At 38.8% G+C, this 14,072-nt stretch overlaps 1 protein-coding gene across 1 annotated transcript in view; it reads right to left on the bottom strand.

Annotated features, from left to right (window-relative positions):
- Window positions 1-12,412, bottom strand: part of LOC113426278 (cytochrome P450 2C23-like) — a 36,120-nt gene extending 23,708 nt beyond the window's left edge. Inside the window, exons 1-2 of the mRNA XM_087954182.1 lie at window positions 12,309-12,412; window positions 11,494-11,572 (exon numbers count right to left, since the gene is read on the bottom strand). Coding sequence (XP_087810308.1) covers window positions 11,494-11,572; window positions 12,309-12,412 — 183 coding nt within the window. The remainder of the gene's footprint in view (window positions 1-11,493; window positions 11,573-12,308) is intronic.
- Window positions 12,413-14,072: the final 1,660 nt, after the last annotated feature.

Genomic DNA, 14,072 nt, shown 5'->3' with positions numbered 1-14,072 from the left:
CCGATCGAGATTACCACCCAGCGGCCATGACTCCCCGGGTTCACCAACTCAAGGGGGAGGAAATATCGAGGAAATTGACTTTGATATGACAAATAGCAGGCCAACGGAAACCCTACGGCCCAGCGAAACACCGGAACTTGAAGCGGGGGAGGGAGTTGACTTTTTCAGGGAACTTTGATACGGGGGAAACCGAACTGCAAAACCCCGAAGAAACATGGAGTAGCGGAGACAACCACAGTGAAAGCAGCACGGAATCACCTTGCAGCGAAACTGAATTCAATAAAGGTCATCCAAACGCTCCACCGGAACCGGTCATTGGACAAAACCCAGTGGAGCCTCGGAAATCATCCAGGCAGACCAAACGGCCTGTCTATCTTGAGGATTTTATTACAGCTCCCCTCAAACGGAACCCAAGGGGGAGGGGTGTTGTGAATCAATAAAAGTTTAATAACCTAAATGCAAATCAGGGCTTGAAAACCTGCACACTTGATTGGTCCTTATACAACAACTTGTGATTGGACCAGAACTAGTCCCTGATTGGCCCCTATTGGGACAATTCTTATTGGTTATTAGTTTAAACTTGTTGCACTTTTCATTGGTTAATAAGGCAGCATCTAACCCTATAAAAGGGTTACTGCTGCCCATAGCCTTGCTCTGTTATGTTCTATTTACTATTATTAAAGAGTTGAAGTCACTGGTCAGATGTCTGGTCTCCATTATTCACCATACTTAACAAACATCGACCATGGTCTTTGCACCCCAATAGTGTGAAATCTCAGTAACATCATTGACCACTTGTGGAATGATCACAGGAATGATCACTACCTTTCAGCAATGAACTTCAGGCTTGTCCTCCACAGTAATAGCCCAAATAGTTCCTTTTCACATTAACATCTGGTTTTATACTTGCTGCTCTCCCTAATCCCATCCTCTTTCTTTCAACAAATAGCAGCAGGAATACCACCAACTAGAATTTCCTGTTTCAAATATCATAAATGATGCAGTTCAAAAGAGCTCAATTTTTAACTTGCATTTTTTCACTGCCACAAAATTTTAGATCTCTCACTGTTAAAACGGTGTATCAGTTATCAAAATGGGTATGGTTACAAGATGCAAAGGATGCAAAATGGGTATGTTACAAGATGCAAAGGAACAAGCAGATTGGGTTTATCTGATTTGAAATTGTGTTTTGCAGTTTGCTATTTGGTTTGGATTAAAGAATAAGCATTGCTGAGAAATAGGCTTTTGGAGTTAGAAGTTCATGACTTGAGATTTGGGCGGTAAAGAAATTTGTGGTCAAGCTTAATACAGATTGTAAAAACCATTATGTTAGATGTGCCATATTGAGAGTATGTCATAGATGCAGAACCAGGTTGTGCCCAAAACCACCTGTGTGCCTTTCATCTCAGAAAGCATTTTATAGATAAGAAATAAAGGAAGTAACTAGCTTATTGTGAAATACTAGAATTTTGTTGTAAAAGAAAAGAAAAGAAAAACTGGTGGTAGAAGGATATAGTTATCAATGATTTAATTACTAGAAAGATTTAAAGTAACACAAAGTATGGTTTTGAATATTGTAACACCGAATCTGAAATAGAATTCTGTACAAATAATGATGTAATTGCTAATATATTATACATTTTATTGAAATTTGAAGCAGAAGAACAACAAATGAGAATATATGATAAAGTGGGCCGAAATTGTGGTTATAATATACCGATGGAACACTGGGAAAATGTGTGGCTGTAAGGATTGAAATTTACACTATATTACAACCTTAAAGGTAAATCTGTATAAAATGAAGTAGTGTTGGTATATATCACCAGAAAAATTGTCTAGAACATACAAAAGCAGCTCAAATTTATGTTGGATATGTGAAGAAAACAGAAGAAACATTTTATCATATTTGGTGGATAGGTAAAACAGCTAGAAAATCTGGGTTTAAATATAGAAATACCGATTCAGAGGATTTTGAAGATGAATATACAATTAAGACCAGATATTTTTCTTTTAGTATCGATAGACAAACCATTGGGAAAAAAAGTATGGAACTTTGATTTTGTGCATGTTAATTGCAACAAAATTATTGTAGGCCCAAAATGGCAAGATTTGGCATCACCATAATGGAAGCATGATTGGTAAAAATGATGAAACTTGCTAACATGGCTGAATTGATTTCTTTGACCAGCGAAAAAACAGTTTTTACATTAATCGCTGGAAACCCGCTTGTAGACTTTTTGCATGGAACAGAAACAAAAACAACTGACGATTTATGGTTTTCATAATTAGACAAGATAGAATATAGAAAGAAGAAAAGGAGAAATGTCATTTCTATCTTAGTGATGAATATCATTGTGTTTTTTTTTGCCAAGAATGATAGTACCATAATCTTAGAATCACAGAGTCACAGAACCATAGGAATGGAAGGGTTTCTGGTGATCCTCCAGTCTAACGCCCTGAGTAAGACTCTTATATTGGGAATGCTATTTCCTATTATGGTTTGGAACTAGATTTATCCTCTGCTCACCACATCCTGCAGTATGGAACTACTAAGTCAAAATCATGCGATAAACGGGGATGGAAAAGAAAGCATATGTAATACTGTGGGCCAATGTTTGTTTATTTGTTCCTTTATGTATTTCTGTGTTGATGTTATGAGTCCAGAATAGAACAGATTAGAATTGCTTATATATGCTTAAGTGTATCAGATATACCAATGGATTCCAAATGGTGACTTACATTTGCTTTATTCCCTTGAACAAATACAGGAGGCAGAATGATCAATTGGCTGATTTTATTCTATTGACATGTTCAGTTTTATAATGTGTACACTGTGGGAAAGACATTGCCTCCTTGAAAGGAATACTTGCTTATTTTCCAACCTAGCCCATATTTCAGAATAAATCTGTTTCTTTAGGCGCTTCACAAAAAACACCTCCTTTTAAGTCTCTGGGGTTAGAGAAAAAGAAGAATCTATAAAATATTGTTGTTTAAAACTTCATTTCACAAATATATACTCTACCCCTTATATTTTAATAGAGCTTTGTAATAACGGCAAAGTTAGCAGAAATAGAGTTATGCTATGACTTAGGGCAAACTCAGATTCTAGGATGATCTGAAACAATTCTGGAGAAATTTTTAGTGAGGTATATGGTTCCAATCCATTCTGCTTCCATGTTAAAATCTCTGTAAAACTCCAGATTTTTTTTTTTTTTTTTGCTGTTATTTCAGAATTCCAGATTAATTCTGTAGTTAATAAATCAGTCCCCTATTCTCAATAACTTGCCAAAATTGAAATAAACGGCAGTGGAGTAAGGGAATGGAAAGTGGCAAAACAAGCTTTGAGGATGGATGTGATATTTCTTTCAGGGCAAAGTTTATCATTTCTAAAGGTCTGTCTTCTCATGAATGTTGAAAACACTCTTAAATAGAACAAACATTGTTAAGTATTGTTACCAAATAACAATGCATAGTTGTCAAATTTTATTAGTCTTCTCTAAGAGATAAGATTAATAATGTATGTTGTATCATCATCTCCATAAAAATAGTATCTAAGTAATTTGAATTACAATCATTTTTAGGAAGAAAAGAAGGGGAAAGACAACCTCCTCATATGTTAATTTCCTTACTAGTGGAAATATTATTCCTGTTCCATGGTTCAAATAAGAATCTATGTATAAAATACTTCTAAAAGAGACTGTTAGATTTACATTTGATTAAAGATTGACAACAACAGCATATACTAGATTTCTACAATTTTGCATGTTTCATATACAAATCCTAGTGGAAGAAACTCTTGTCTGGTTACTTGTGTACTTGATATATTTCAGACACAACAAATTTACAGCTAAAGACTCCCCAAATCTATGGCAAAAAATTGGGATTACTGTGTAGTAAATTACACAGCACATCTGTATGTCCAAGTGATTTTTATGCTAACTAGTTCCCCTAGGCTCTTAGCAGCTTCAAATCATGAAACACCTTATTAAAAACACGAGATTATAAAACAGATTCCTAAGTAATTCACCAGAAGTGCACTGCCCAAGTGGGTTGGCAAATCTTCCATGTCTTCACAATCCTTTGGAATGAATCCATGAATATCCGAAACAAAGAATAATCTGAATATCATTTCTGAAGTCCTTCTCCTGGCTTTGTTTTTCTTTTTCTTTCCTCAACCACAGCTACCTATTTTGAAATGTTATTGAGACTATTTTGCTCGTCCAAACATATCATGCTATTTATTTTTGCATATTGTTAATGTGGAGAAAGAAAGCAAACTGTGAATGCTTTCAATTTAGTTCAGCCTTCTCCAGATTGTCATCCTCACAGTCACGGTGACCATAATTTATAACAGTGGTCACAATTCATACCAGGTACACATTGGAGGCAGTTGGTTTAATCCTGATAGATTTATAGTCGGAGAAATATGTTAGGGTTAAAAGTGAGCAGGTTTTTTTTAATCCTTTATCATTTTAAAGCATTGTCTAGTAAAACTGCAAATTTACATCAGTGGTCCCCAACCTTTTTTGTACCAGGGACCAGTTTCAAGCACAAACACTTTTTCAAGGACCGGGGAGAATCCGAGTTTGGTGGTTTGTTTGCAGACGTTTCATTACCTGACTAGGTAACATCTGATGTTGTTACTTAGTCGGGTAATAAAACGTCTGCTAGCAAACCACCAAGTTCAGGAGCGCCTCGGCCCTGCCTCCCTCAGCCCCATCCCTCAGGTGTCTCCCTCCCTCAGGTGTCTCCCTCCCTCCCTCAGGTGTCTGCCTCGTTCCTCTCTCAGTCGCTCTCTCGCTGCTCCACCAGCCCAGGAAGAAACTGCTTCAAAGAAGCCGGGGGTGGCTTTTCCTGTCGCCGCAGCTCCTTGAGCGCCCGTTTACCCCCACCCCGCCCGCCCGTGCGTGGTTCAATCCACAGTGCTCCGTTCTGCCTGCCTTCTTCGTTCGGAGCAGGTTCGGCTGATAAAAAGAGGCGAATAGTTATTATTCTCACCAGAAATGAAGAAGGCAGGCAGGCAGGCAGAACGGAGCACTGTGGATTGAACCGCGCGTGGGCGGGTGGGGTGGGGGTGAACGGGCGCTCGGAGGAGCTGTGGCGACAGGAAAAGCCACCCCCGGCTTCTTTGAAGCAGTTTCTTCCTGGGCTGGTGGAGCAGCGAGAGCGACTGAGAGAGGAACGAGGCGGGAGGAAACCGAAGCCGCTGAGCCAGAGAGCAGGACAGGTTTTGGTTGCTTCCTCCCTCCCCTTCTCTCATTTGTGTCCTTGATCCCGATCCCAGCAGCATTCACCGAAGGCGAAGAAAGCCGCCATTTTTTTTATTTGCGGCCCGGTACAGAGTGCTCCACGGACCGGACCGGTCCGCGGCCCGGTAGTTGAGGACCCCTGATTTACATGAATAACCCTTAGCTGCACTACCTGCTTTGCAACTTGATCTGCTTTTATCTGCTCATCAGTCTTCTTCTCAAATATTGTATCTGTATAGATTATGGTCTATTGAAATACTTTCTGTCTCGTTCTCTTTTTTTAGTATATGTTTTATTTTTATTTATAAGCATTTTGAATACTGTGTATTGTCAGGGCATATCATTTACAAAAAATCAAGAAGAAAACTGTGATGACTCGGGGTGTGGCACAAAGGCAACACAGTCAGATAATCAAGAAGAGTCCCTTTAATGGCTCCAACTTTGCCTCCAATATCCAGGTTACCTTCTGGCGGGGAAAAAAACTCTCGAAGGAACAGCCTTTAACTGCAGAGAATCAAGTCCAAGCTGGGTCAACAAAAACTGTAACTTTAAGTCCAATCAAGCCAAACTGAGGTAATTAGTTTAGCAGGGCAGGAGCAAGAATTCCAGATGTGAAGGCATGGCAAAACTCACATGATTGGAAAGATGCCAGGAACACAGATAAGCAAAGTCAACACAAGATAAAGTCATGTTTGCTCCCAGTAGCTGCTGCACGCAGCCTGCATGTCTCTTAAACTTTCTTCCCAGGTGTGGCTAATGAAGGGAATCAGGGCCCTTTCCTCCCCTGTAAGCTACGCAACCCACGTTGCTCTCTTCTTCATTCCTCCCTGCATGCCCCAGAATGAAGAGAGAATGGGCCTGGGTCTTCCTCTGAATTCCCTCTCCCTTGTTCTACCTCTTTCCTGCTCTGCCCAGCTGGACTTGGCCCTTCCCCAGTTTCCTCCACAGCCAACGGAGCCACACTCCCACTCCGGATTCAGACTCCGACAGGGGCATGACAAAAACAGAGATATTGACATGTATTATATTACTACTACTACTACTACTACTACTACTACTACTGATGATGATGATGATGATGATGATGATGATGATGATGTAACAGAGTCGTTTTAACTAGATTTCTCTTTATATTATCTTGTTTATAATTCTGTTAATTATATAAAACATGTTTATAATTATAAACACTCTTTATATTTAATTCATACATAATAGTAGTCTTTCTTTGCCTACTTTCTACCTCTTATCTCTAACCAGCCATAAAATCTATTCAATGTTAAGTAATATTCTGTGTCTTTTTTTGTCCTTAATTTTTAATGTCAATTTATCCATCTCTGCACACTCTAGTATCTCCCAAATTATGTCCTCATCTAATCATCTGATGGAGTTTTCTCATTTTTCCAATATTGTGCAAATACAATCCTTGCAGCTGTCAATACATGCAAGGCTAAATATGCAATCCCTTTATCATAGCCCTCTGGCATTATACCCAACAAAAATATTTCTGGCTTCAGATCTATATGTTGTTTAATCATCTTTTCCACCAATATATGTATTTTTGTTCAATATTTTCTTGCTTTCATACAAGTCCACTACATATGATAACAGGTGAAATTCTTTCTCTCTCTCACCTTCCCTTTATTCTGTTAATCTCCCGCAAGGTTTTAAGATGTATAAGAACATTATTCACATGAGTATAAACAACATGACAACGATCCTAAGCACACAGCCAAGACAATGCAGGAATGGCTTAGGGACAACTCTATAAATGTTCTAGAGTGGCCCAGCCAGAGCCCTGACTTGAATCCTATTGAACATTTCTGGAGGGACCTGAAAATGGCTGTCCACTGACAGTCACCATCCAACCTGACTGATCTTAAAAGGATTAGCAAGGAAGAATGGCAGAAAATCCCCCAATCCAGGTGTGCAAAGCTTGTTGCATTTTACCCCAAAAGACTGTTATTGCTGCCAAAGGTGCTTCAACAAAGTACTGAGTGAAGGGTCTAAATATTTGTGCTAATGTGATATTTCAGGGTTTGTTTTTTTTTAATAAATTTACAGATACTTCTGTTTTCACTTTGTCATTACAAAATGGATAACCACGTAACTTTATCAAAAAGTGCCTGATCACTTAATCCAATGTAACAGAACCAACAGAACATAGCAAATTATACTGCCATACATCAAGAAACACGCATGTGAAAGAGAGAAACACAGAACTAGTAAAATGTTGAAAGGAAATTGTTTCTTTACAATTAAAAGAAGGAATACTTGTGAAGTCAGGAAATCCAGAAAGAATGAGAAAAGACATGGGCAAGAGAGGGGAGGAGAAGCAGTAAGAAACAGGCATGTGAAAGAGAGAAACACAGAACTAGTAAAATGTTGAAAAGAAATGGCCTTTTCAGAGATAATGGTTGATGATTTAAAAGGGGGATTCTGCAGGGTGACAAGGGGTAATAAGAATATTTCTGCAATTAAAAATATTTAGAAAATAGGGTAATATAGATACTGATAACTCTTATTAAAGGGGGAAATATGCTGTGGAATCCAATTGAGAAGATGTAATGACTAATGGTTTATTGGGAATTAAGATGAGGGAATAAAGATATATTCTAATCATTAAGGTGTCACACTCAAAATAGTAAAAGAGGGGAAACTTATACTTGTTCTTTTTTCTTTTTGTGTGGGTGTGTTAAGATCTGTATTAATTTAGAATTTATAAAAAAAAAGTGTAATGGAAAGGAATGTGACAGACTAAAGAACCAGCTAAATTAATAAGCTTAATAAGTTTAATATAGATTATTAAAAGCAAGGAGAGACATTGGTAACTTCATTATTACCACTATTAGGCAAATATATATTGTTTATTTTTATTTTTAAAATAAATATTAAGGATTATACTTGAAATAATTGAAATGAAATTTAAAAATGTTTAGATTGGGATTAATGAAAAAATTTAGAATTAAACCTTATTATTATTTATTAGGCAAATATATATTGTTTATCTTTATGTTTAAAAACAAATACTAAAGGATTATATTTGAAATAATTGAAATGAAACAAAATTGATTGAAATTAATGAAAGAGGCTAGAATTAATGTGTTTGTTTCTCTCCTTACTGAAAATTTGGAATGGAAAAGGTAATAATAGAATTAAGTATGCATATATCAATGTATAATTTCTGTCATATTTGTATGTAAAGATGATGACCCGGAAATATGTTGTCCACTAAAAAGAGATTTTTGTTTTTAATGTGAAAACTGAATAAAGTCTGTTTAAAAAAAAAAAAAAAAGAATGTCTCAGAAACTACCAACAGATTATTACACCCACATGGAATCAGTGCAGCCCACAAGCCAACTAAAGCCCTTCAAATTTTACAACATACAATGTAATGACTGCAGTAACCACTATGTAGGACAAACAGGCAGTAAAAAAACACTTTAAATAAACACAAAAAAAAAAAAAAGAAAAATTTTATTTTTTTTTTTTTATTATTTATTTTTTGGAATATTTTAATTTTGATTTTGTGGGTGGGAAAAAAAAAAAACAAAAAAAATAAAAAAAGGGGGAAATTTTTTGGAGGCTGGGACTTTTAAAAATAAAAAATAAATAGACACATTGTTATAAAAAATGTTTTTTAAATTATGCAAACAAGAAAATCAACTAGCCAAACAGAGAACAAAAAGTCCTAAGCACCCAGATCAGCATAGAATAACTCCAAGAGTAATATCAGACCAACAATCAAGTAAACAATAACAATGATCAAGAAACTGCCAAAGAAGCCAACAGTAAAGAGCCTAATCCACGGGTGTCAAACTCAGTTGTATCATGTGACATATCATGACTTATCGCGATGTATTTTTTGGCTTTGTGGAGCCAGGGTGGGTGTGCACTGACACATCTGGCCCAGGGGTTGCCAGTTTGACAGCCCTGGCCTAATCAAAGAATTTCAAAGAGACTCTACTACTATGAGAAACAGTAGAAGGAAAATTGGGCAATTATCCACTGCCATAGCCAAACCTCTAAGCATAATCTTTGAAAAATCTTTCAGGACCAGCTCCTTGCCTAACCTATGGTTACAAGCCACAGTCATCCCTATCTTCAAAAAGGGAGACCCAAGCCTAGTTGAAAATTACAGACCAATCTCCTTATGCTGCGTCACCTGTAAAGTCATGGAATCAATTATTAACCAATCCATCATCCTCCATTTAGAGACAAACAACCTACTCTCCAATAAACAATTTGGTTTCAGAAAAAAACTATCCTGTAATCTGCAACTCTTACACTGCAAAAACATATGGACTACACAACTCGACCAGGGCAAAGCAATAGACGCAATCTACATAGACTTCTGTAAAGCCTTTGATTCAGTGGTACACGACAAACTACTCCTAAAAATAAAATCTTATGGTATCTCTGGACAACTGAATAACTGGATAGAAGCATTCCTGTCAAACAGACAACAAATGGTCAAAATCGGGACGCCCTATCAAATCCAGTACCTGTCAATAGTGGTGTTCCCCAAGGCAGTGTTCTAGGACCAACTCTCTTCATAATCTACATAAACGACCTTTGTGATCATATCAAGAGCAATTGCGTTCTCTTCGCTGATGATGTAAAGCTGTTCAATACCACAGACAATACTACTACCCTACAAAAAGACCTAGACTATGTATCTGAATGGTCTAACATATGGCAACTTCAAATCTCAACAAATAAATGCTCTGTCTTACATATTGGTAAAAAAATCAGAAAATAAAATACAAGCTGAATAGTCAAGATCTTGTTGATGACCCAAGCTCTGTAAAGGACCCCTGGGAATACTCACCTCTAATGATCTAAGTGCTAGAGCCCACTGCAACTACATAGCCAAAAAGGCATTAAGAGTTGTTAACCTAATCCTCACGTTGCTTTTTCTCTGGTAATATCTCACTACTAACCAGAGCATACAAAACATTTGCTAGACCAATACTCGAATACAGTTCATCAGTCTGGAATCCTTATTACATATGTGATATTAACACAATTGAGAAAGTCCAGAAGTATTTCACAAGAAGAGTTCTCCACTCTTCTACTCGTTGTAGAATGCCACCAGACTCGAAATTCTAAAACTAGAAAACCTTGAATTACGCCGTCTTCGGTCAGACTTAAGCATGGTATATAAAATCATACATTGCAATGTCCTACCTGTCAATGAATACTTCAGCTTTAACCATAACAACACAAGAGCACACAACAGATACAAACTCAAAGTAAACCGCACCAAACTTGATTGCAGGAAATACGACTTCAGCAATAGAGTGGTCAATGTCTGGAATACTCTACCCGACTCTGTAGTCTCTTCCCCAAACCCCAAAAACTTTAACCTTAGACTGTCTACTATTGACCTCACCCCTTTCCTAAGAGGTCTGTAGGGGCGTGCATAAAGCGCCAAACGTGCCTACCGTCCCTGTCCTATTGTTTCTCTTATTCTATTATTTTTCTTATATGTACCCATTTCATATATTCACAACTATGTATACACTTGTACTTATTATCTTGTAAACAATTGACAAATCAAATAAATAAATAAAATAAATAAATTACAGAAGACTTAAAAAGTAATTGCCTCTGAAACGCCAATAGTTACAAGTTAGCATAGTTATCTCAAAAGAAGCAGTGCTGAAGCTTTGTATATCATCAATAACTTGGAAAGTATGATTGCTTGGTAGCAACTAATCAGGAGCAAAAGGAATTGTCACTTGAATGCAGTGTGATTCTCACAACACACTTTTTAAATGACCACTTTAAAAAGCTTTCCATTTTTGTAGGTTGAAATGAACAATTGGAACTCTCTGACTCTTAAACAAAGAAAAAAACCTGCTTGTAGAAACACATAAAACTTGACATACCATGCCAGGAACATTAAAAAAGAATCCTGTGAATGCCTTTACAATTTGCAATAGCTCAATGAAGGTTTTATCTTCATAAGAGTATCGATTTCCAAAGTAACAAATACATCACATTACCAACAGCAGCTGTGACAATTGGGACTACATCAAAGGGCTGATCTGCAACAACAAAAAGAAAAGAGAGAGAAGAGATTGGATGACCGCATTTTGCATCCCCAAATCTTTTTCCTGAGTGATTTTGTGAATGTTTTTTTTATTATTATATTCTATTAGACTGAGAATCTTCATCGATGTATTGCAATGCCCTTGGGGGAGGAAATCCCTGAGTGTAGCAGGATAGTAGTTGGTCTACCAGGGGTGGGTACATTCCAATGAATCTCAGCCTAACTGGCTTGCTCTGACTGATGGACCTGCTTGGATGAGCAGCAAAACTGAAAGTAATCAGACAGCATGAAGGCAAGCAAAAGAGGGGCTTACATGAATAATCTATTTAAAAAAACAACCCTAAACATAAAGGAATTGATCACAATTTTTTGTATATATTGAATCTTCCGGAGAAAACTGAGTGATCACTTTATGAAGTTGTTATAACTATCACCAGAAGATTTTAAAATTTTACTGCCTAAATCGTAAACTTTATTGCCCAGACAGTAAATTTTATTGCCTTGAGCCACAATTATCACTCTATCCTCTTTTTCTGATTACAGATTGTCAGAGATTGCAATATTTTTTACAATTTATTTAAAATATTGTAAATATCTTTGTGGATTTTTGGACTACCTTGGACTACCTTTGTATAATCCTTTACACACACACACACACACACACACACACACACAGGCATGTGGGTGTGGGTGTGTGATTATATAAAGGTAGTCCACAAAAATCCACAAAGATATTTATAATATTTTAAAATTTAAAAATATTGTTAAAAATTTTTGCAACCTCTGACAATTTGTAATCAGAAAAAGAGGTCAGAGTATGGGTGTCAAACTGAAGGCCCACAGGCCGAATTTGGCCCAGTGACATGGTCAGAACTGGCCTACATGGCTATCCTGGAAATTGTAATGGGCTGGCCTGCATTGCTTAAGCCCAGCCCACCCCATCCCAGTGTGTGCGCATGCACACAGGAGGCAGCGGGCCAGCATCATCTCAGCCAACACTTACCCTTCAGCTGCCACCATCACTTCCTCCTCCTCTTCCTCATGGATCAGGGGGATGCTGCTGCCACCATCAGAGGCCCGCTCCCCCCAGGAAGTAGTGGCCCCCATGGCCACCCCCTCCTCACCAGCCCCACTGTACCAGCCCTCCACCTGGGTGGCCAGCATGCACCTCCAGCTGCTACATAACAATCCTTGAGCTTCCCCACCTGCTCTGTGCCCTGCAGCGGTGTCAGCTCCCCACTTGGGGAGAGGGAGAGGTGGGGTGCACTGGGACCACTAGGGAGCCCCAAGGTGCAGCTGGAGCAGCCACGCTTGGCCTGGCCAGTGAACAAGTGGTTGTCTTGTCAAGTGGCTGTCTTGTCACTTGAACAAGTGGCTGTGCATCATGGGGATGCACAGAGGCAATGCAGGGAGGCAGGCCAACACCCAGTGACACTTCCCACCCACCACATCTCTTCTGTGGAGACCTTCCCCAACAAGCCCAGAGCAGGCAGTGCAGGATGCGGCAGCAGAGATTTCACCCAGTGAGGCTTTACTGCTCTGTAAAGAGGTGCCTGCATGTGGACAAGGACCCTTCAGCCCCATGGAGGCACCTGGTAAGTGGCGGGGCAGCTAGAGGCTCATGGGGAGAGTCAGGAGGGCACAACCCGAACCATTGCCCAGGGCTCAAAGGTCCACTTCCTGTGGAAAGGTCTTCTTCCTCCAGCCTTGGGACAGATGCTGCTTCCTACCCCATCACCTGTCATGCTTCAGGGAAGCCTAGCCAGCAAGTTGAGTCTGGTAGTGGGCAGGGAAGCACTGCACCCTCCCTTTCTTCCTGCTGGGCCTGCTGGCGAAGCACTGCTCTTGTGAACCCAATGTACCTCGGTCCCGCAGCCTTTCCAGCTGGCCAGCTGAAGGGATGGCAGGTTGCAGCTACATATGTAATTGCCCCATCCCCTGCCTCACCTCACCTCATCCTGTGGGTCAAGTCTCCCACCCACCACCCCACCCACCAGAGACCCCCGGATTCCTTCCTTAACCCCACCCGGCCCCCACAAGTAACACCCATGTGAGTGACATCAGTCAGCTGTGACCACCCTGGCCATGCCCCTCCTCCCCACCAGCTCCTGAAGGACAACCACAATGCTGAAACTGACTCATGTTAAAATCGAGTCTGACAACCCGGATAGAGTGATAATTTAGTAGAAGGCAATAAGATTTACTATCCGGACAATAAAGTTTACAATCTAGGCAGTAAAATTTTAAAATCTTCTTGTGGTAGTTGAGCTCGTTGTAAGTGTAAAAAAGATTTTACAGTTACATACTATATCAAGAAGATATCATCAACATTACCCACAGGAGGGGCAATTCACAGGAGGGGCAAAAAGAATTCCCGACAACATTAAACAATTAATCAGTGGAATGGTTAACTCCAGAAGTTGTGGGGCCATTTTGTGGGACAGGGTACCCTGTCATTGGAGGTTTTGGACAGCCATTTGTTGAAGATAATATATGTCCCTTCAACTATTTTACTCTTTTATTCTAGAAAACTAATGTCTAATAATAGAAATTTCAGCTTAAATTTTGGTCATCATGAAAATGAACTTTCAGAATTTTTAATTTTTTTGGGGGGGGAAATCATTTTAATGAGGTGGCCCAGTAATTAATCCTAATTAGTCAATTCAATAATTAATCTATTGGTTTTTTGTCAAGTTTTTTATTTTATATTGCTTATACATATCAATGTCTGAACAGTGTGATATTCCACTCATTTCCACCTTGTGTT

Source organism: Notechis scutatus, chromosome 2 (genome assembly GCF_049901735.1).
Source record: "Notechis scutatus isolate UNSWTSFEM ecotype Mainland chromosome 2, rNotScu1.2, whole genome shotgun sequence".
Taxonomy (NCBI): Eukaryota; Metazoa; Chordata; class Lepidosauria; order Squamata; family Elapidae; genus Notechis; species Notechis scutatus.
Note: the sequence above shows the minus strand (reverse complement) of the source record. Positions and strands in the feature narration are given on the sequence as shown.